Raw genomic sequence first — 20,940 nt, forward strand, 5'->3', positions numbered from 1 at the left:
TGTAACAGCAACGACTTTTGTTGAAACTCTTGTTAGTGGTAAATAAAAATAGTTCTGGAAATTATAAAGAAATATGTCCACAGTAACCTGAAGGAAACATGTCTAATCTTTTTCCTGTTCTATATCTGAGCTTAGGGTTGAATTTTATTGGTCCAGAAAGTCTAAAATAAAAGGGGTAAAATCATGCCGTATTTCTGCTCTTGTGTTCACAGTGGGTGTCATGTTCAACTTTCCTGACCAAGCAACAGTAAAGAAAGTGGTTAACTGTCTACCTCGGGTCGGTATTGGGACTATCTTTGGACTACCTCAGACCAGGTATTTTACAATTTGAGTTAATTTTATCTGTCAGTTCTAAGAGTTCTTTTTTCATCAAACCAGCCTACATAGCTTGAAGCATTTATACCTACTAGTTTACAAAAGATGCACATCCTCAGCCTATCACTTCTGTATGCTATTTGTAATGTGTTTGTATAATAAAAATCTTAAAAACTTTTGGACTTGAGATTTTTTTGTGATTTTTGTTAATCGTAGGGAAGACATCTTCTCTTTTGGCAGTGAGACTGAATCATTTACCCTGCTTAAGGAAAACTGGTTTCTTTATGCTTGCCAACTCACTAAAATTTTAAGACTGATGTAAGACAGGTTGTAGGACTGATTAGCCTTTATGACAGTTAAAGCTCAATTATATTAGCTTGACTGTAACATCCTCAAATCCTCTATAGTATTTAAATTTAGCTGAAAATGATCATTCCTCATCAGAAGGATATCGTAGTGATGTATAGAACAATATAAGCTAGATGTGTAGAACAGCATGTGAAGGATTGGTGTGGTGTGCTTGTCTTCTAGCTCTGGAGGCCATTTTTCAGATTTTACTAGTGGGAAATCAGTATTGCAATGACAGGTTGTGTGTTTGGATGCCAAATCTGGAAATAGAAGTTGATTACCTCTTGTATTTTAAAGAATTATAAACAATTTTTAAGTAGGTTAATTTCTAAATTTTTAGAAGAAACAACAACCCTTAAGGAGTATCTTGTTTGTTGTTACTTTATGTTTTTATTTTTAAAGATTTCTCTCCAGAAATGGCATTAAAATAGTTGGGGATGTTTCCTGTTGTGTTTTGTAGTTTACCTTTTTTTTTTATGAAGTTCAGTTACTGTAACCATTTAATTGTTTACTGATACCTGTGAAGATCTGTTAACTAAAACTAAATCTAGATTATTTTTTTTTTCCCTCTAAATGATGTGGTTTGGTATTTGCAGATGTTTTTGTTATGAACAAAGCAGTCTTGGGAATTTTATTATAAGCTCTTCTCTGCTTGATTTATCACTCCGAGGAGTGACTCTATAGTCTTCTTTCACAAACGCTAGGAATCTGGCATCAAATTCTAAAAGTTTAATTGAGTTATTTATGACTAACTCCCCACCACTGCCCACAATTTAAATCTCAAGTGAATGGACTTCATAATGAAGTTTTATCGTCTTATTATTGTTTTTCTTTTTTCTTGAGGGACTTAAAAACATCTCCTAAAAGATGACTTAATTCTTATGTGAAATTCTAAAAGTCGTGTAATTTTCTTATTTAATGGTCTGCCATCTCTCTAAATCACTAATAACATATTTCTGTAAAACATCAAGCCTTCATGGAGCAGCTGAATTTGCACAGCTGTAAAGGTTTCTGTTTGAAAGCTTTAAAATCCTGACATATCGAGCTCTCAGATGTTTTAAATACTTTGTTCTTATTAGATTATAATACTTTAAAAATGAACTTCAGGTATCCAAAATAGCAGTTTGATCCCCAGAGAAATATAGCACAGAACTAGTAAAAAAGAATACATACAACTGCCTGTAAAATTCAGATAGGTTGAAAGGAAGACCCACCAATTTTTCTCATTATTTTTTCAATTTGTTTTGTTTTGTTTTGTTTTGTTTTCTTTTGTTTCTCAGGCGCATCTCTTTGGCTAGTCCAAGACAGATTTTCAAAGCTTCCAATATGACCCAGCGATGGCAACACCGAGAAATATCCAATTTCGAATACCTGATGTTTCTAAACACTATAGCAGGTAACACAAATTACTGTAATGACTCATAAAAGGAGTTAATAGTGACGCAGTCTCAACAGACATGGGACACTACTAGATTTTACCCTTTTAGTGAATAAATTTTTCTGTGTATGATTTTATTCTGAAGAACAACTTCACAAAATCCCCCAAAATTGGATTGTATGATCGATCCAGGAATGTAGTGCCTGGATCACCAGCACTGCTATGCCAGGACACTATTCATCCATTCCCAAATCCTAATTCATACCCCTGTATGGTTGTCCTAATCCCTCATTCTGTAACTGCTAGACTATAGTTATTTAACCCATCTTATCCCACTAGCTTCTAACCAGCTTGACCTCAGTTTAGTAAATGGAGGCTAATTGTTAGGTCTCATGACCTCTCTCTTATTTTCCAACATATTTTATTCTCAGAGCAACTTACAAAGTTTCTCAATTTTCAGCTCTTTTCTGTGGTATTGACAGTGTTGAAAGGCTCATTAATTCACGTTCAGACTTGGCTCTTGCTTACACAATTGATAAAACAAATGCCTCTGCGCCTGCTAATTCCATTTTATTCAAATGGTCAGTTTTGCTTGTTTCTGTAATCACTCATTAAGTCAGAGATGCCAGGATTCTGGCACTTTTATAAAACTATATCTGGGGTAGATCAGCTTGTCTCCTTAATGCTGAAATTGAATGAGGCAAATCATGACACTGTTTTCTGTGGCTTTAGTGGATTATCCTTTTCAGCTTTATTATTGAAATAATAAAGTGAACTTACCTACTTGGTAGTTGAGGTTAAAAGGAACAAAAAGATGACTTTATGGAGAAAGGGGAAGTTTAGTTGCCCATGATGGGGAGTTAAAATATTGTCTTTTTTTTTTTTTTATTGTCAATTTGAAACAAATAAAGATAGATATCACAGTATCATGTAAGTAGCCTTAATCCTGAAAGTGCAACATAACCAACTGATAAAGGAATGACAGGGTCTGACTATACCATTTAAAAATTCTGCAAATCAGGATGGAACAATACTGAATGGTGTAAGAGAACTGGAACAATAAAAAACTTAGGTGGAGTTTTAGAAAATGTTTTCTGGCAACTTGATTGAGTTGAGAAATTATATGTCTGGGGAAGAAATAAAAACCTGTCCTTTGAGACTTTTAAGACCAGGCTAGACAAAAACTGAGAACATACTGATTGGAGAGGATGTGAATGAATGAGGTTCTGCAACAGTATCATTAAAAGAAACAGGATCCTTGTAAAAATTATGCATTTTAAAGTTACAAACCAGGGTATGTGGTATATGTGTATGTATGGTATATGATTATTGTAATTGAATATTTTGTTTTTACTGGAAGGAAGGTGTTTCCATCTTACAGATTCGTAAAGGTGCACATGTGAACATGAAAACAGAACAGATTTTCTGTTTTTTTAAATGGTGGTATGTCCATAGATGGTCGATGGTCAAGGAAGAAATTGCCTTAAAGTGAATTCTCTAGACGAATGGTTATTACTTGCATGATTTCTCAATCTAAAATCCTGAGATGCTTCATTCTGCTTTCACATACTAGGTTTAATACAGTATGTAAAAATACTGCTTTAATTTTTAGTATCAACAAAAGTAATTGCCTCTCCTTTCTTTTTTCTGAAGTGTTCCTCCTTAAAAAGCAGAAGACAAGATAACATAATCAGGGAAAGAACTGCATAGAAAATGAACGAATTTAACTGTCACTCTTACTGTATACAAAAGCACTTACAATTAAAGTGAAATGGGCTGCAGTGCTTTAAATTAAACACTAGCAATTTGTAAACTTTTTCATTATCCATTTCAATAAAGCAAAGTAGAATACTGAAATGATAAAAGATCTGAAATAAATTACAGTTCTCTTGAAGAGCTCATAAAGTTATATTGTTGTATCTTTAGAGATTGGTATTTTAGTTAAATATAACTTTTAACTCATGGCTTTTTTGTTGTTATCGTTGCTGATGTTTGTCAGGTCGAACTTACAATGATTTAAATCAGTACCCTGTCTTCCCTTGGGTTATCACCAACTATGAATCAGAGGAGTTGGACCTTACACTTCCTAGCAACTTCAGGGATTTGTCAAAGGTATTTGTCATCAGATATAACTTTTTTTTTCTCATCTCCAATATTTATCACGGTAGCTTTCAGTCTTGTTAATGCTTTCTGCTGCATTTGGTACAATAATGTTAAATCCACAACCATTAACAGTGTTCTATTTCTGTATGGATATACTGATAACAGGGACCAGAGTATGGAAAAATGAGTTATTGATGTATTCTTACTGCTTCTGATTGTATCTATTTAATAATAGTTCATGGAAGGCACTCTTAGTTGGAGCATACGTTACATGTAATTTCAGATTTTAATGAAGTTAGGAATGCTGAAGCTGCTAATTATTGAAAATTATCCAGATAATTTTCTGGTTTTCTGATGAGAACTATGTTTTCTTCAGTGGCAAAGCCTGTGATATCATTATGCTTTAAGTAGTTTTAAATCATTGCCCTTATTCCTATAAGTAGAAACTTTATTTTTTCACTTCCTCTGTGTACCCCTTCAGGTATGCTCAAGTAACACAGTTGTCCTTTGTCAGACAGACATGGCCAGTTTTTAACAACTTTTCCAAACTACTCCTTTCTGGCAGGGGAGCCTTGTTTTTCTAAGGTTCTTTCCCAAACAAACATATGCAATGCAATGTTATACAGTCTGTTTAAAACTCTGTAGAATGTGATTATTCTCTTTCTATGTTTTGCAAGAAAGGAATATTTCATTTTACAAACTAGAAGCATCTCTTATTTTCTCTACAAAGCTAGGTGCTCTGATCATCAAGCAGGATCTTTTTCTAAAAGGTAACTATTGTGGGAATGATTGGCACATGGAGCAATATAGTTACTTGATGGAAAAGGCAAAAAATTTATTTTAATTATAGCTTGTTTTTTGCAAAAGTCTTCTATGCGAATTGGTAATTTGATTAAAAAAAACCAAAACAAAACAAAAAACAAAGAAAGAAGTAAGGCTGTTTTTAAAAGTTCTTGCTTTCAGTTCACAATTAGTTAACCTAAACACTGTGAAAATCTCCAGAAAATTATTTTTTTTAACTGCAGATTTAGTTTTTTAACCTTAAGGTATTATATAGTCATCATATCATAGAATCATAGAATGCTTTGGGTTGGAAAGGACCTTAAGATCACCTAGCTCCAACCCCCCTGCCATGGGCAGGGATACCTCACGCTAGACCACGTCGCTCAAAGCCCTGTCCTACCTGGCCTTGAAAACTGCCAGGAATGGATCATTTACCACTTCTTTGGGCAGCCTGTTCCAGTGCCTCACCACCCTCACAGTAAAGAACTTCTTCCTTATATGTAACCTGAACTTGCCCTGTTGAAGTTTTAACCCATTATTCCTTGTCCCATCGCTACAGTCTCTGATGAAGAGTCCCTCTCCAGCATGTGGATATGTATGTGTGTATATATACATATATGTATATATATATTTGAAGACTATACCATATCCTTTGTGTGTGTATATGTAGGTACAAATAAAAAAAAAAGAAATAATGTTTTCAGTCCAAAGCAGTGATATACTGAGGTACTGTTACTGTAACATTTTCCAATAGCGTTATTTAATTTGAAGAAGTCATGAACTCCATGCTTTCTCAGAATGTCTGACTGACACGAGTCCATATTAATGAGTAAACCTACACATATTTTCTATTTTTAAGAATATTTTTAAGGTAAACAGTATTTTAAAATAATTTCTTTTAGTGGAATTTAACAAATTCTTTCTTAATAATCCCCATGCCAAAAAAACATCTGAAGGTAGTTTACAACTAAAAATACCTATCACCAATCTAGACTACACTTATGAAAATTGAAAATTTCAGCTCTGTGTAGCTTGAATTAGTATATGAATTAAATGTATTAATCATAACTTTCTTGATTATGAGATGATTTTTGCAACATCATTTTCCATTAACTTTTGTTAAATGATAATTCTGTATATCTCATGTCATTGCTAAAATAACTCAAGACAAAAAAATGGATTCTCCAGCTACTATACTTTCGAGGCATCTCCTTGTAATTGTATTTTAACTTGTAAATTCGTCAGTTCAGTCAGCACTATAGTCCTAGTCTTTCTTCCTCCACCCTGAAATAGAACTAAGTGCAGTGTAGAACAATTTTTCCTCATTTTAGGTTAGGTACCACTCTTGCCTCCATTAAGAAATCAGATGGAAAACCTGCTGGTTTTCTGTGTGTTTTTTAATTAACAGTGACTGGTTATATGAATTTCTCTGTTCATGAAAGTAGTCTCTGAGGATTAGTTAAGTATATGTTAAATTCTGAGGGAATCTTTCCATTGCTGTTGCAGAGAGAGGACATTACTTAAGGATGTAACCAAGTGGACAGATAGGTTACACCTATAGGTATAGGTTACACCTACAGATATAGGTTGCACCTATATCTGTACCTATACTTAACCTTCTCAATTGTATGTTTGAAAACTATGAAGTTAATACAGGAAATAATTATTACAATATTAGATTTTAAATAATAGCAAATTGCAGTAGCATTGATACTTATGGATGTTAACTGTAATTAAAATACATCTGCACTGTGTATTAGAGAAGAGAAATTGAGGTTAGATATAAGGAAGAAGTTCTTTACTGTGAGGGTGGTGAGGCACTGGAACAGGTTACCCAAAAATGTGGTGAATGCTCCATCCTTGGCAGTGTTCAAGGCCAGGCTAGACAGAGTCTTGGGTGACATGGTCTAGTGTGAGGTGTCCCTGCCCATGGCAGTGGGGGGTGGAACTAGATGATCTTAAGGTCCTTTCCAACCCTAACTATTCTATGAGTCTATGATTCTATGTCATTCATACTGTATTATGAGTAGAACGAGTTTAATTCATATTATTTAAGCTTGTAACATGGCAGCTTCTAGTCTTTAACAAGTGATAGGCAGAAAATTGCCCCTGTTGTTAGGGAATAGTTATTTTTTATACATCTTTGTATATTTAATGCGCATTTTGCCTTATGTTCTATGTTGTTGATCAGACAGTGCATCTTGATCTCTGGAAATGTAACCGATCTTCTGGTCGAATGCCAGTCTTTCCCATAATACAGTGAAAGTCTTTATGCTATACCTGTCTCAGACATAGCGGTTCGAGTTTTGGCTACTGTTTTAAGCATTTCTAGCAGTATCAACTCTATGTAGTTTATATGTTTAACTTTGTGGTGGTTGATGAATTCATGGCAAATATCTGAAAAACTTTGCTAATATTCAACTATGAAAATGTTTGAATGTCATGCATATTATGTTATTTTCATTGTAGTTCATTGTAGTTATCTTGGGGGTAATATTCAAAATAATATTCAAAATGAATGTTAATTCTGTATTGTAACATGTCTATGATTTTGCACTGCTAAAAGTTGTAGAAATACTTGAAGATATTTAATTTAGCTTTTTACATGGTTTTAACAGTCTTTTACTTATTTCTTTTCCTTATCCCTGTCCAGAAATGCATCACAATTTAGTGCTCCCACAGAATAAAGAAAAGGAAAACTTTGATTTTGGTCTGACAGGATGTCAGATCAATCAATATCTTTACTTTTTTTGGTACCTAAGAAATGAAAAATTAACAACTTTTTTTTTTTGACTTTAGTTTTAGTAATTGCAAGTTGAAGTTAGGTATTATAAAGTGTCAAATATGAATAACAGTTTTGTATATATGTTAGCTAGAAGTCCACAGTTAGTACAGATTTTGAGAACTGCAGTGTATAGGTTAAACCAACACTTTATTTAAGCAGCTTCTTACAGCATTGTTTTGAACATCAGTCACACAATGATAAACCAAAGCAACTGAAATGGATTGTGGTTAATATTACTGTCAGCCTGACGAATGCTCCTGACAAATGCCAGGAGTGCACTGCCAGTCTGTTACCCTGTTTTGACTCAAGTGTTTATTTCTTAAGAGGTGACTGTGGTTTGGAATGAGTATTACATATTATATTTATAGCTGCATATATTTTATTTATACAACAGACACAGTTTCCCACCAGAATGTGTCCCATTTTATGCATTACTTATGTTATTCAAAAGCACTTTTTTTTTTCCTTTTCTTTATTCAGTGGAAGCAATAAATTGTGTTGTGTTTCTGGACTTGGATAAGGAAAAAAAAATAGAAGTAAAAATACACAATATCAGATATTAAAGCATGATTTTTTACTCTTAGAAGTTCGTTACAAGGTCTTGCTCTATGCATGTAGCTGTTGATAATTTTTCTTTTATAAGGCACAAAATTTCTGTAAGATTATAAACTGACACTACTAGAAGAAGAAAATTATGCTATCCTTAAATCTTCTTTTGTCTTCACCATGGCTGCATGTGTACATAATAATATTTTTATTTGTATTTTTATCATTTTAATGCAATATTTGCTAAATCATCTTCAATTTTATAGTGGCTATAATGACTCCTTTTCCAGTCAAATGTACAAAAGCAACAAAGAGCTCTCACCTCCAGTGAAGTGAGGGGTTTAATTGGTATGTGGGAGCCAATGATATCAAATACACTTGGACAGAAGAGAAGTAATAGATTTTTTTACTATGACAAAATAGACTAGTTTTGTTGTTCTAATGTAAACTTCACTGTTGACTTCTTCAGCACACCAGCTTGCACTCTGTTGCAGGGTGCCCTTTTCAGGAGCACAAAATTGCTGCACATATAACTTGTGCTGCATGTATTCCTTTCTGAGGAAACAGAGTGGGATGGGCATGAAATTTGCTTAGTTCTCTCTTTTTACCCCTTAGCAAAGAGACAGAAAGTAACAAACGTTTTGATGTGCACCTATTATACTTTTGCAAATTTTTTAGTGAAATCTTTTTGTCTAGAGAGCCATTTAAACTTGTACAGCATTCTGTAAACCAGTGGTTTTTATGCAGGAAATGAAAATTACATTTCATTCAGCTCATGCTCCAACACAAAATCAGTGCAGGTTACTACCAGTTAAAAGTGATAAACTCACCAGAAGGACTCAACGTCCTTCTAAGCATAAAGCATGTTCCAGAATTGTACACTAAAGAAAGGTGAGGGGAACAGAGTGAGAACTGACAATAGTGGATGCAGTGGTTATGACCTATTTTGATAGGCAATTACATCTGGAATATAGGCACTGAAACCTTTGATGCTTGACACTGCCAGGCTCAGCATCTGCCCTGGTTGCCTTGTCACTGGTATTTCAAGCAGTAAATTTGTCATCTGTACTTGTGACAAAAGATACCTCTTAATTAAAAAGCATTCCAAAGCCAGACCCAATAAACTTGGAAGGAAGGTACAAATATTTTTCCTGTCAGGGCAGTTCATGTGAATCCCTGCTTTATTTCCTGACAGTACATGAAATAAAATATTTCAAACTTTGTATCAGAATCTCTGGGAGTTAAGAAAAGGCCCAGTATATTTTGTAGGATTTTGGATCGCCTCAAGAAACAGTGGTAGATATATCAAGCCCCATCTACAGTCAGCCTGAAGCAGTGATATCTGAAGGGGAGACACGTTTTTCATTATTCCTTTGTTCGTCTGTTAGGGATTTTGATCTTTTTAGTATAAAGTATATTTATCAGATTCTCTCCATTACCATATAACAAGTCTTGGAGGAGAGGTGACACTCCATCCTCTCTAAAATTGTATGCAGAATTGGGAACAGTTGTGAGAAATTATTACAGAAGCTGGTTTATCACCTTGTTGTAGATGTACATTTTATCTCCATACCTGATTGTGCAAAGGGGTCCACAGATCTGGACATCTGACATAATCAAATTTTTAGGGAAGGGAGGTATTCAAACAGGAAACAGTACTTAAGCAGTATCTTGATTTTTACAGATGCATGTGTTTGTAAAATTTAGTAAACCATAAAAGGGCAAAATCCAGCTGAGAAAACAAAGGCTCTTTCTTCCCAATCTGTCCTCTTTGAATATAGAGAGCTAAAAGGGGGAGTGGTGGTGGTGTTAATTTTGATTGGGGTCCTTGTTTGTGATATGAGAACTCAAAAGTAAAGTTCCTCTTTGAAGGAAGCTGTGCAAGAGTATGAAGTTCTCTTGTACAAATCCCAGGACAGTGCTACAATTTTAGGACTGTTATGGGCTTGCTTTGTTTGGACCAGAAAATCTATTGTGGAATTAGGAATAGTACCAACTAATTATAGGTTAGAAGGGACCTCAAGGATCATCTGGTCCAACCCTTCTTGGCAAAGTATGACCTAGACTAGATGTCCAACACCCTGTCCAGTCTAATCTTAAAAGTGTCCAACGTTGGGGAATCCATCACTTCCCTGGGGAGAATATTCCTATGGCTGATCTCATTGCAAAAAATTTTCCTCTTGTGTCCAACTGGAATCTCCCTGGGAATAACTTGTACTCAGTACCCCTCATCTCAGCACTAAGGTGCTGAATAGTTTATTATATTCCCATGAAAAGTTTTGATGTAATAACGTAAGGCTTTTTCCATTTCTGTATGGGGAGAAAGTGATGTTGTGAGACTCTCAAATGCCAGTAATACTCAGACAGATTCTGTCAGGGACTTTGTGAGTGATAAAATTGGTCCATTATCCTTTCTGAAAGCTTAGTCAATCTGTTCTATCGTTGACTTTAGCACATTTGCCAAAAATAGGAAGAAAAGCTGCAAATGGTCCCATGGGTCTGTGACTGATCTGCTACAGTCGTCTGTTTCTAGGTCTTCGGCTTGGTTTTGCAGCACCCTGGTCAGGTACTTAGCCTGAGCCGCGCCTCGTGCCTGCTAGCGGGTGGTTCAGGACCACGGACAGGGGCCTCCCCGCGAGTTGAAGTTGTTCGGTTAAAGATCAGGAATCGAGCCACGAAGACTTGCTTATTTAAATGAAGTAGTTACTGGGTTGTCAAGCCAGACTTAGACATGATCCTTAGAGATACTAAAATGTTTGCTGAAACAATTCTAGCTCTTTTGGATTTTATTATCAATATCTGCTTGATATCCACTTGTTTCACGTTCATAGAGAGGTATTTGTGCTGATATGTTGGTTTGAGTTTCATGCAGCATTTATTTCAGGACCTTTTTTAGAACAGTCATGCCGTTTTCATGCATGTTTAGCTGCCTAGTCCTCCACAACTCTTACAGAGAGCTACTGAAACTGAAAACCCAAATACACCTCTGAGATGATTTATCAAAGCATACTTTCTGAAATCCTACTCTAGTAGGATTCTAGTAGAATTTTAAAATTCTAGACAGAATTTTTAAAATATTCTGGGGATTTCTATTCCTCTATGACAGTGTCATAACCATCCTTTTATAAGTTTGTCTTTTTCCCTTGTCATTAGTTGGTTATTCTCTGTGTCAAACCATCTCCTCTAAAGAACATGTAAGTGGATGATAGAATGCATCTCGCTACCAATCTTACTTTCTTTACCCTGTTCTCTTCCCACCAGAAGTTTATTTTTTGAAGTCACAAGAAGCATACTCTGTGCTACAGATGCGTATAGCCATTTCTAGGGCCATTTAATTCTTTTCAAGCAATCTTTCTTTTTCTTCCCCCCCCCCTTTTTTTTTTTTTTTTAATTATTTAGTTATGAGAGCAAAAGCCGAGTTTACAGGATTAATAAGAATCATTCTGGTAATGAGCCCAATAATCTTAATCTTCTTCTGCCTCAAGGAGGAGTATTGTTTGGAATGCAGAAATACTCAAGGACAAGAAAGACAATAACTCAGAATTAACAATGAATGTTCCAACTGCTGTTCTTAGTTTGTGTCTGATGTTATTGTCCATCCTACTCTTGTTTCACTTTTAAGTGCCCTGAACATATGTCATCTTCTAATTGGAAATGAACTGAGGGAGGTTCATGACCTTTTAAATGACCACAAGAAACCATGGGGCACATGTCTGGTCATAAAATGTGCTAACAATCTAAATAAAGTAATTTCACACACGTCTTGGGCCATAGACACTTTAAATGTGTGTTTTCTGTCTTCCTAATGTAAAGTGAATGTTATTCACTTGATACAGTGTCTCTTCCTTTTTATATTCATACATTTGAACTCCAGACGATTATGAGCTGCTATAGCACATATCTGTGTGATTCAGATTTCTAAACAAGCTTGATGGTGTCTAAGTTGAAAATTGCACTCATACTGCAAGTGAGGATGGGATTTATCTCATCTAACTGGAGCTGTCTGAAACTGAGTTAATTAAATTCCTAGGAGTAGGAAGCCTGTTTAGGTCAAAGGACAATCCAGGTATAAAAATATTGCTCAGAGACAATGAGAGCATGGTAAAATAATAATAATGAGAATGTTTGTTTAATGAGGAGTTTAAGGTGGTTCTCGGGCTGTGTGCTTACTTTGATGGACACAGCACATGATCTGTCCCAAACTCAAATATCAGTAGATGAAAGTGTGGATCCAATGAAAGAAATCTATAGAAAAAGGTCCCTAGAAGAAGATGGTGTGATCCTAAAAGCTTGAATTGAATAGTTTAATAAGATTAAGAAAAAATAATTTGTACATAATATCCAGCCAATGAATTGAAACTTCCTCAGTATCAGAAACATAAGGTTAGATTCCAGAGTGAGGTGGTCACTGGCATTCTAAAGGTCTTTGCTGTACTTTATGCTATTCAGCATATGTGGTAATCTGAAAAGAAGATGAAAAGGGAGCTGATAAAACTTTCTGACAATACTAATGCCGGTGAACCTAGGACAACTAATTTGTTGATGGTATTGAGGATGATGGCTGACTGATCCGGGGACCTTGTGAAATAGGTAATAAAATGATAGATGAATTCACCTTAGTGAAGCAATGTGTGTGTGAGTTGGTATACATTGATGAGCATTTAGCTGACTCTTTATATTCAGGATCAATATAATCTGATTGTAATAGTTCTATGAAACAGTACAGGTTACAGTAAAAAACTCTTTAAACTTTCCCAAGTACATTTTTCTAGCCGCCTCCTGCTGTTCTTTTGGTAGGGTTTGGTGCTTAAACATAATACTTAATAATGTATGTTTTGTGTGCCCTGGCAGTGTTTAATCTGCAGAAAACGCAAGTTTGTGTCAGCTTGTAGCTTGAGAACCTGTGATATTAGTGCAAGCAAAAGGATTATGGGTTTAGTTCTGATTATCTTATGTAGATCTGGTGTTAGGTGTAATGGCTGCTGTTTCTTGTGACAGTCGCTGGCATGATGTGTTGGCAGAGGAGCATGTTCTGTGAAGGGAAGGCAGAGAGAGAATGTTTTCATCTCCTGCTATGATTCAAGACTGCTCAATAAATCCTGTTTCTCAAAATCCATAAAAGGATTTTTTTTATTTTTTTTTTAGTAAGTGAATGATGATGCAGGAATTTCTTTCACTTGGCCGATTATGTCATGGATAGTATGTGGAAAAGGTTGCTTTTGGCTGGCAGGGTTATTTTCTAAGTTAGGCAACTACAATGCCATACCCTCCTTAGTGCCTGCAAGTAGGCAGGCAGATTTATCCTCATGATTCCCAGGGACATGCAACTTACTTTCTCCCTGACCCTTTGGAAGTGTAGAACACATAGCAGCATGCTTCAGTTTGGCTTCTCAGTAGTATTAAGGTGTAGTAATGCCTCAAATACATGTGACCCATTCAGTTGTGCTGAACTGTCTATTAAACCTTATGTAAAAGTGTATGTATGCTTAATTAGTTTGCAAGTTTGCAGTTCAGCAGTGCATTGTTTTGGAATCTGCTGCAGATGGCTGTAATAGCATTTGATACTATCATTCGTAATATGAAGGCATGGAGATTTTTCCTTTAAATTCAAATTCTTCCCAGACTTCAGGTGACCTGAGTTGTGTCACTGTCACTAATATACCACTGATGTTGCTGAACATTTTTTTTCTTAATTTTTGGTGCTTGAGATTAGTTTAGAATCCATTTTTGAACTGTAGACTTTGGGAATTTTCCCTGTTTTTTAGCCATTAAATATGATTTATATTGACATGTTCAGACATTCTAATTATTAGACCATCTTTAGATCAGTTTTTGTGACTGTTCTTGTCATCATCAAACGAATGTGTGAGCTCTTAAAAAAATCTTCATAATAAACCATATGTATAGATACTTTTATTTAAATTTGCATGCACACAACTATTGTTTGCTTTTATTCCATCACTTTATTGAACTGTCAGTTTGTCCAGAATAGAAAATTGAGTTTTTAAAAAATACGTATAACAAAATGTGATACGTTAAATTTCATTACATGACTTCTGGTAAATAGGGTCTTTTCAAAGAAAGCTGGTAAATCCTGACAACTATTCAAAAAAGCATGTTTACATAAAAAAGCTCAGTGGTTTTAGTGTGTATAGAGTATGTTAATATTAGAAAACGCTGAGATCAGAGGATTATAGAATTTCATCCCGTATGTAGTGCATCAGGAAATGCCCAGGGATCCTACGTTTGGTAAAAATGATGATCACAGTCAGCTGGTTATACTTGTCACTTAGTTAAAGGACCTGCTAGGAAATATTTGTCTGTACCCTAAGTTGTGCATGCAAGTATTAAATGATGTGTATATCTTTGTTTCTTCAATCATGTAAATTAAAAAAAATATATATATCTAAACAAATAAATAATTTGCATGTAAAAGTAGCTACAAGTTGTTGTATCAGAGTGCTCTTGACTGGCTTTTATCATGTGCACCAGCCTGTATAGGTGGGAAGGTGCTGAGTCATTTAAAGTAAAGTCATAAGAGAGGAGTCAGTCCTTAATCTCATCTAGCTCAATATCTTGCCTCTATGAACAGCCAGGAGCAGGAGCCTAGTGAAAAAAGAAGAGGGCATGTAAAGCATCATCCTTCCCTTAAGATAACCTCCCAGGTTTGGCAACCAGAAGTTTAACTACTTTGTGAACTTGTGAAATAATTTAGACAGTCATGTTTAGTGGCCACTTATGGACTGGTGATCTAGTTGTCTGTCTTTTTTTTTCTTTTTTTTTTTTTTTTTTTGAAGTCCTATTTATATTTGTTCTGCATTGCTCCCTGGAGCAATGAAAGTATTATATAAGAAGTAACCTAATTATATGAGAAGGTATAAGTTTCTTTGCTTTGTAACTAAGGTAGTTATGGCTTTGTTTGTTTGTTCTCTGTAGACCATATGAAGTGTTGCTTGCTTGCAACTCTTCTCTATATTTGAAGGTCAACATAAAAAGAACAGGGAAAACAGGGAGCATTCTTCAGAACTTGCTTTACATTATCATCCGATTTGTCTCCCTTCTTGCTACAAATTTTCAAGTGTCATAATTATTTGAAATACCTGTATTCAGAATAATGGGTCGGAATTATGAGTATAATGACCTGCCAATTCTAAAGGGGAAGAAGCTTAACTAGACGGAACTTTTAACAATTAGCCAGAAGATATCTACTCAACAAAGTCACCAGAGATGTGTGTTGACATTAGTGATTGGAAAAGAAGGCGGCACAGCTATATGAATTTTTCTGATTTGATATCTTGATGTCAAAGTCGTTAAACTCACTAATATTCATAATTATTGCAGTTTCAACATTACGTATACAAAAGATGTTTGACCATAGGATTCCTTATTTCACTAAGAAACCACATGAAATTCAAGTAGCTGCTTGTGTTGAAGTTCTCAAAAACTGAGTGTTATAAGTGACTAAAATATTCTTTACAATTCCTAGCAAAAACCCCAATAAATCAGTTTTGAATTGGAGCATAAATTGTTGTGTATCACCTGAATGCTCACTGGGGAAGAAAACAGAAGTTCTGTTAAGTTCTCTCCCTTTGGCTTCAGCCAAATTTTGACATCCGAATTCATAGTTCCACCCCCCTAGCCTAGTCTTTCATGCAGGATTTGAGCATCTGCTGTGAAACCAGTGCTTTTGGGAATTAATTGATAAGGATTGTTTTTCTCCTTGGTTGATTGTTTCCAGTATTTAAATCTTTCTCAGAGCAGCTCAGAGACCAGTTTAGTTGATCAATGAAACCAGCTCAAACAGTTCAGCAGAAAATTCTGTTTGTTGTTTTATTTCGGATATGGTTCTTTCATGAATTTGAGTTAGATATGGATTAAAGTAAGATGCCCTCTAAAGAAGATGGGGGCGTTGCAGGACCTGATTTTTAAGAAAGCAGTACTCAGTTGTTTGAGAGGAAGAATGGCGAGTTTTAGCAGTGAGAATAGGTTCAGAGGGTGGTATGGCATTTTGTGGCTGTTCTCAAACACAAAAATGACAGATGAAAGAGTACTGTTCTACATTATACGAGTTTATTCCCAGATATTTCCCAGTTGACCTAAGCTAATGAAGTTTGAATATAATTAAACCCTTGCATCTTCTCTTCATATCTCTGTCTGGGAAAAAGAAGCTTTACTCAGATGATGAGGAAGTCCCACTGACAATATTACAAGTATTTGCTAGTTCTGGGAGTTAGTTGTGTGTTGGTAATACATAAAGTAACTAAACAAGCAATCCTCTAAAAATGCAGTCGTGGTTAGATTGCAGCAGAGTATACAGCACTTGGCATCTTTACAACAGCAAGAAGACTAACACTGGAACACTGAACACATTTCAGATTATCTGTATAATAGAATACATTGAGAAGTGGGCAGGCTGCAGAGAAATCTTAAGGCTGGAAGAGATACTTTAAAATGGAAGACCTGAAGAACTTAATTTCTTTTGTTTATTAAAAAGTCTAATCATAGTCTGTAAGTATCTTCATGTACAAAAAATTCTGGTTAAGTAGAGACTTTGTGATATATCAGAGAAGCGTAATAAGATTCTTTGGTAACCCACCAGTAAATTCATAGCTGAACTGAAGTGCATATTTTTTAGAATGAGGATCACAATTATCAGTAGAAAAAGCTTCAAAGAAAAGTAGCAGATTGTCCATGTATTCAAGAGTCAGATGCCTTTACAGAAGGCAGGTTGGCCAAATACAGCTCATGCTATAATCAAGTGTAAACAGTTGGGCTCAAAATGATGTAATGGAAAGGCATTTAATGGCTTGTCATACAAACACAAGGCTAGATGAGATGACCTAATGGTCTCTCTGGTCCTTTAAGCCAAATGAATATATGAAAAATATCAGCAATGAAAGCCAGATAGTCATCTTGAAAATAAAACATATGAAAAACAAACATCATACTTGGCAAGGATGCTACAAGACATAATTCAATGATACAAACAATTGTATTCACAGAAATCCAAATACCTGGTTGAATGTGGATAAGAAAACAGTATAAAAAATCACACAGGAAAACCTTTTTTTTTTTAAATCCCCCCCCCCCCCCTTTCTCCTTTTTAAAAGTCTCTCTTCTCCCTTACTCCCTCCTCAGTGAAGAAGTTTTGAAATTCAAATTTCAAAGAATTATATTTTCATTAATTTTTACATTTGTTTGCACTGGTCAGCATGGACTTAGTTTCTGGAACTGCCTTAGTTTCTGAGTTCTGCATTTCAGAATTCACAGGCACTTGCATAGATCTCCTGATTTCCAGTAGTAATTTTTAAGATTGCCATCTTCACCAAAAGAGGTAACAGTTAACAGGGAAGACAAAACTATGATATCTCAACTATTATCTGCAGTAATTTACTGCCATAATATCTAGTCTTTCATAGATTTTGAATATTAATGAGTTAAAAACTCTTCCTACTTTTACAACGGAGAGGAGACAATAAAAGTGGCACTTCGTTTTAATAACAGAAGCCTGTGTAAAAAACAGTTAGAAAAGGCCTTATAAGTAAAGAAAAGGGTATGTCTGTTTATTTGGAATAACACTATTTCAGAAATAAAGACATATCAAATAGGAATAAAAAGCACGTCTTTTTCTTCTTAAATGTGTAATTATAAATAAACATATCATAATTCTTTATAAGAATTATATTAGCAATTTTAAAAATGTCTGTATTCTTGAACATGAGTGACAGAATCCAGGAGAGATTCTGCCTTTTGTAGAGGAGCAGTGAGCAATCTGCTTTCTTATGTTGGCTGCAACAGGGCCTCTTCTGAAAATGGAGGCAAAATGAGCCACTGTTCCAAAGTCTGGCACAGGGTAAGATTTAGAACCAACTGTACACCATAGTGTATGGACATATTTAAAAGCACCAGATAGTAAGAGTCGGTGTGTTTTCACAGTTATTTTTCAACAAAAGTTATTTTTCTTTGTTGTGTCTCAAAGAAAGCAAGAAAGCTCAGTTCAGCGACTGAGATTTACTATATTCAGATTTTAGTAAAAATGTGAGGTTTATTTGTTTTGAGGTATTCCTAGGTTCAAGAGCACTTGAAAATTAGTATCAAATGAGTTTGGTTTTTTTAGGAATAGCTTGTAACTTTCATATTTGTAGAACAATATTGTTAGAACAACAACTTTGGGTCAAAAAACAGCTGATCATTCTTCTGGAGAGGAAAAAACCAAAACTTCCTCACCCCAGTTCTTCCTCCAGTTTGGACCCTTTCTGGAATGAACTCTGACTTGAAAACCATATGCATTATTAATTTTTCAATATAGTTTGAAAACTTACCAGCCATAAGTGATTTCTTTTTTCATCTTGTCTCCTGTAATCTCATCCATTGTTTTTGCATATTGGAATTTTTCTGTCTCTACTTTTCTTTTTTCCCCCCATCTAAATAATATTTTTAGTTGCTGAACTAATATCTAAAGAGGTACTGCAAATAAAATATATTCTGGAATTTCTGGATACGAAAAGTTTTTTGTTTGTTCCTCTTTAGTGATCTGTAGCCATAGAGAAACCATGTTGAGTATTGTAAATTTGTGGTCTCACAGCTACATCTAGCATAGCTTACTTTGGAGTTACTCTTTTTCCCTTGGCATTTACCCACAGGGGAGGGAATACAGTATGTAATCATGATATCTTGTTAATTTTGAAATATGAAAGAATTACAAAATTCCAATTAATTTGTTTACTAAATTAAAAGTCAGATGGTGTTTGAATATTCCTTGTATGTGCTTGAGTCTGTAGCTCAAGCTTAGTTAAGTGTTCACTGTGCAATGTAACACACTAGAATCACCTCATCCTTAGAAGCAGTTGTCAGAAAAATATGGGCCTGCCTGGTAGAATGTATTAGCCCAATACATTGTCTCCATTTTATTATGAAGCTGCTGGGGAAGCTGTGATATACAGCACTGTCATTACAGATCTATTGTTAGAAGGGTTCTGCAGTCTTCTGTGTGCTGCCATTAATTTATAGCAGTAAACAATATGTAGCCCTCCAACTGCAGCAAAGCAGAATCTTTTAATGAGGTGGATGTTATTACCACAATAAATCAGTGCATTCGTGTAATGTATAATTCAATGTGTGTATTCCCACTGTAACTTCTCTGAGTAAGCTGATAGTGTATCATTGTCACTGCACAGCTCCATGGTTCTTTTTTTTTCCCTAAGCTTTCTTTCATTTGGGGACTTTTATTATTTGCTTGCAAATAAATGTGACATGTCTTGATAGTTGTCCTGTTGCAGGCTTCAGAAGCCAACTGTAACAATAACAACCAAAATCAATACTGTGGATTCTGGCTATATGGATCTCTGCATGATACCATTATTTTTTTATTATTATTTTTCTGAAAAGAGAATGAAATCAATTCTAATTGGGTTTAGCTTTATATTCAAGGAATGTAATTCTATAACTATTGATTTGGGCTATATTCATTTGGAGAGTAATAAAAATAGGAGCAGATAAAGAGAATGCATAAAATGTTACAAACCATACAGCACAACACTGTTTCTATTTTTAATTTATATAATTTGTCTACCAATGACCACCTTTCTTCTTTTTTTTCCCTCAAGCATAGCTGAGTCTGTAGGGAAAATCAGTACAGACGGAGATTCCAAAATGGTTCTTGCAACAAAGACTCTTGGAGTCAGTTTCATTCTTCCCTGGAATAAATTTGCTAAATCAGATAAAAATCCTTTTACACAGGAACCGCTTCTCTTAAAGGGTTATATTTCAAATTAGTGAACTGCAAAAATAATAATTAACCTAAGATGTTTTCTTTATCTTATGCAATATGAAAGCCTCTCCTAAGCAAAGAACGTAAGATTAGATCTTAGGTCATGCATAGATCTAATCTATCCTAGAAGAGAAAATACTTTGAAGCTTGTATACCAAATTTCATGTGAGCTGCAAAGAAGCAGCTGAATAACAGACATGGTTTTTCACTTGAACTATGCTTGAATTAATGACTAGCTTACCGATACTTTTGTTGAAGGACTTTTAAAGTTTTTTCTTACCTTGTAGGGCATTCTTAAGTATATTCATTCTTGCAGAACAGAAAGAAGAAAACATTTTTGCATGCTTATTCTTCACTTAGACTTGAATGCATCCATTGTCTGTACATCATTTACATTAATAACATACAGTGTGCTCAATATGTATACAAAATTGTATTGTATATATGTTTTGCAAGTATATACAAAGATATTTTAAACCTCTTACAGCATTTTACGTGTGGAATGCCTAAATTCACTTTTGGGCTTCTCAGAGATCTATGTGATGTATACTCATTTTTTTAAATCCTTTATGTAAAAATCTGCTAAAGAAATACACAGCTCTAGAAAACAATATATGATATTTCTTATATTTGAAGAAATCCCTGGGTGTTTATGTCCTAGGTAAATGCTGAACAAAGAATAACAATGTTGGTGAAAGTGGGATAGACATTTTTAGTCTATGTACATTATTTGTTTCTTTTATATCAATGCTTTCATATAGAAATTCTGCTATTTTATTTGTCTATTTCAAAGTTTCAAGTTTTATCCATTAATTAAAACTTGTCTTGGGATGGTAAATAGAAAGCATAGAAACAAGAATAGTAATATAAAAAATCCATGTGCATTGTTAATATTCTTCCACCCTATTGGTC

At 34.8% G+C, this 20,940-nt stretch overlaps 1 protein-coding gene across 4 annotated transcripts in view; it reads left to right on the top strand.

Annotated features, from left to right (window-relative positions):
- The window catches only part of LRBA (LPS responsive beige-like anchor protein), a 395,208-nt gene that overhangs the window by 264,062 nt on the left and 110,206 nt on the right, over positions 1–20,940 (top strand). For all 4 annotated transcript variants that reach the window (XM_030491547.1, XM_030491551.1, XM_030491549.1 and 1 more), the window contains 3 exons: positions 213–315; positions 1,944–2,059; positions 4,041–4,153. In XM_030491547.1, coding sequence (XP_030347407.1) covers positions 213–315; positions 1,944–2,059; positions 4,041–4,153 — 332 coding nt within the window. The remainder of the gene's footprint in view (positions 1–212; positions 316–1,943; positions 2,060–4,040; positions 4,154–20,940) is intronic.

This window comes from Strigops habroptila, chromosome 7 (genome assembly GCF_004027225.2).
Source record: "Strigops habroptila isolate Jane chromosome 7, bStrHab1.2.pri, whole genome shotgun sequence".
In the NCBI taxonomy this organism is placed as follows: Eukaryota; Metazoa; Chordata; class Aves; order Psittaciformes; family Psittacidae; genus Strigops; species Strigops habroptila.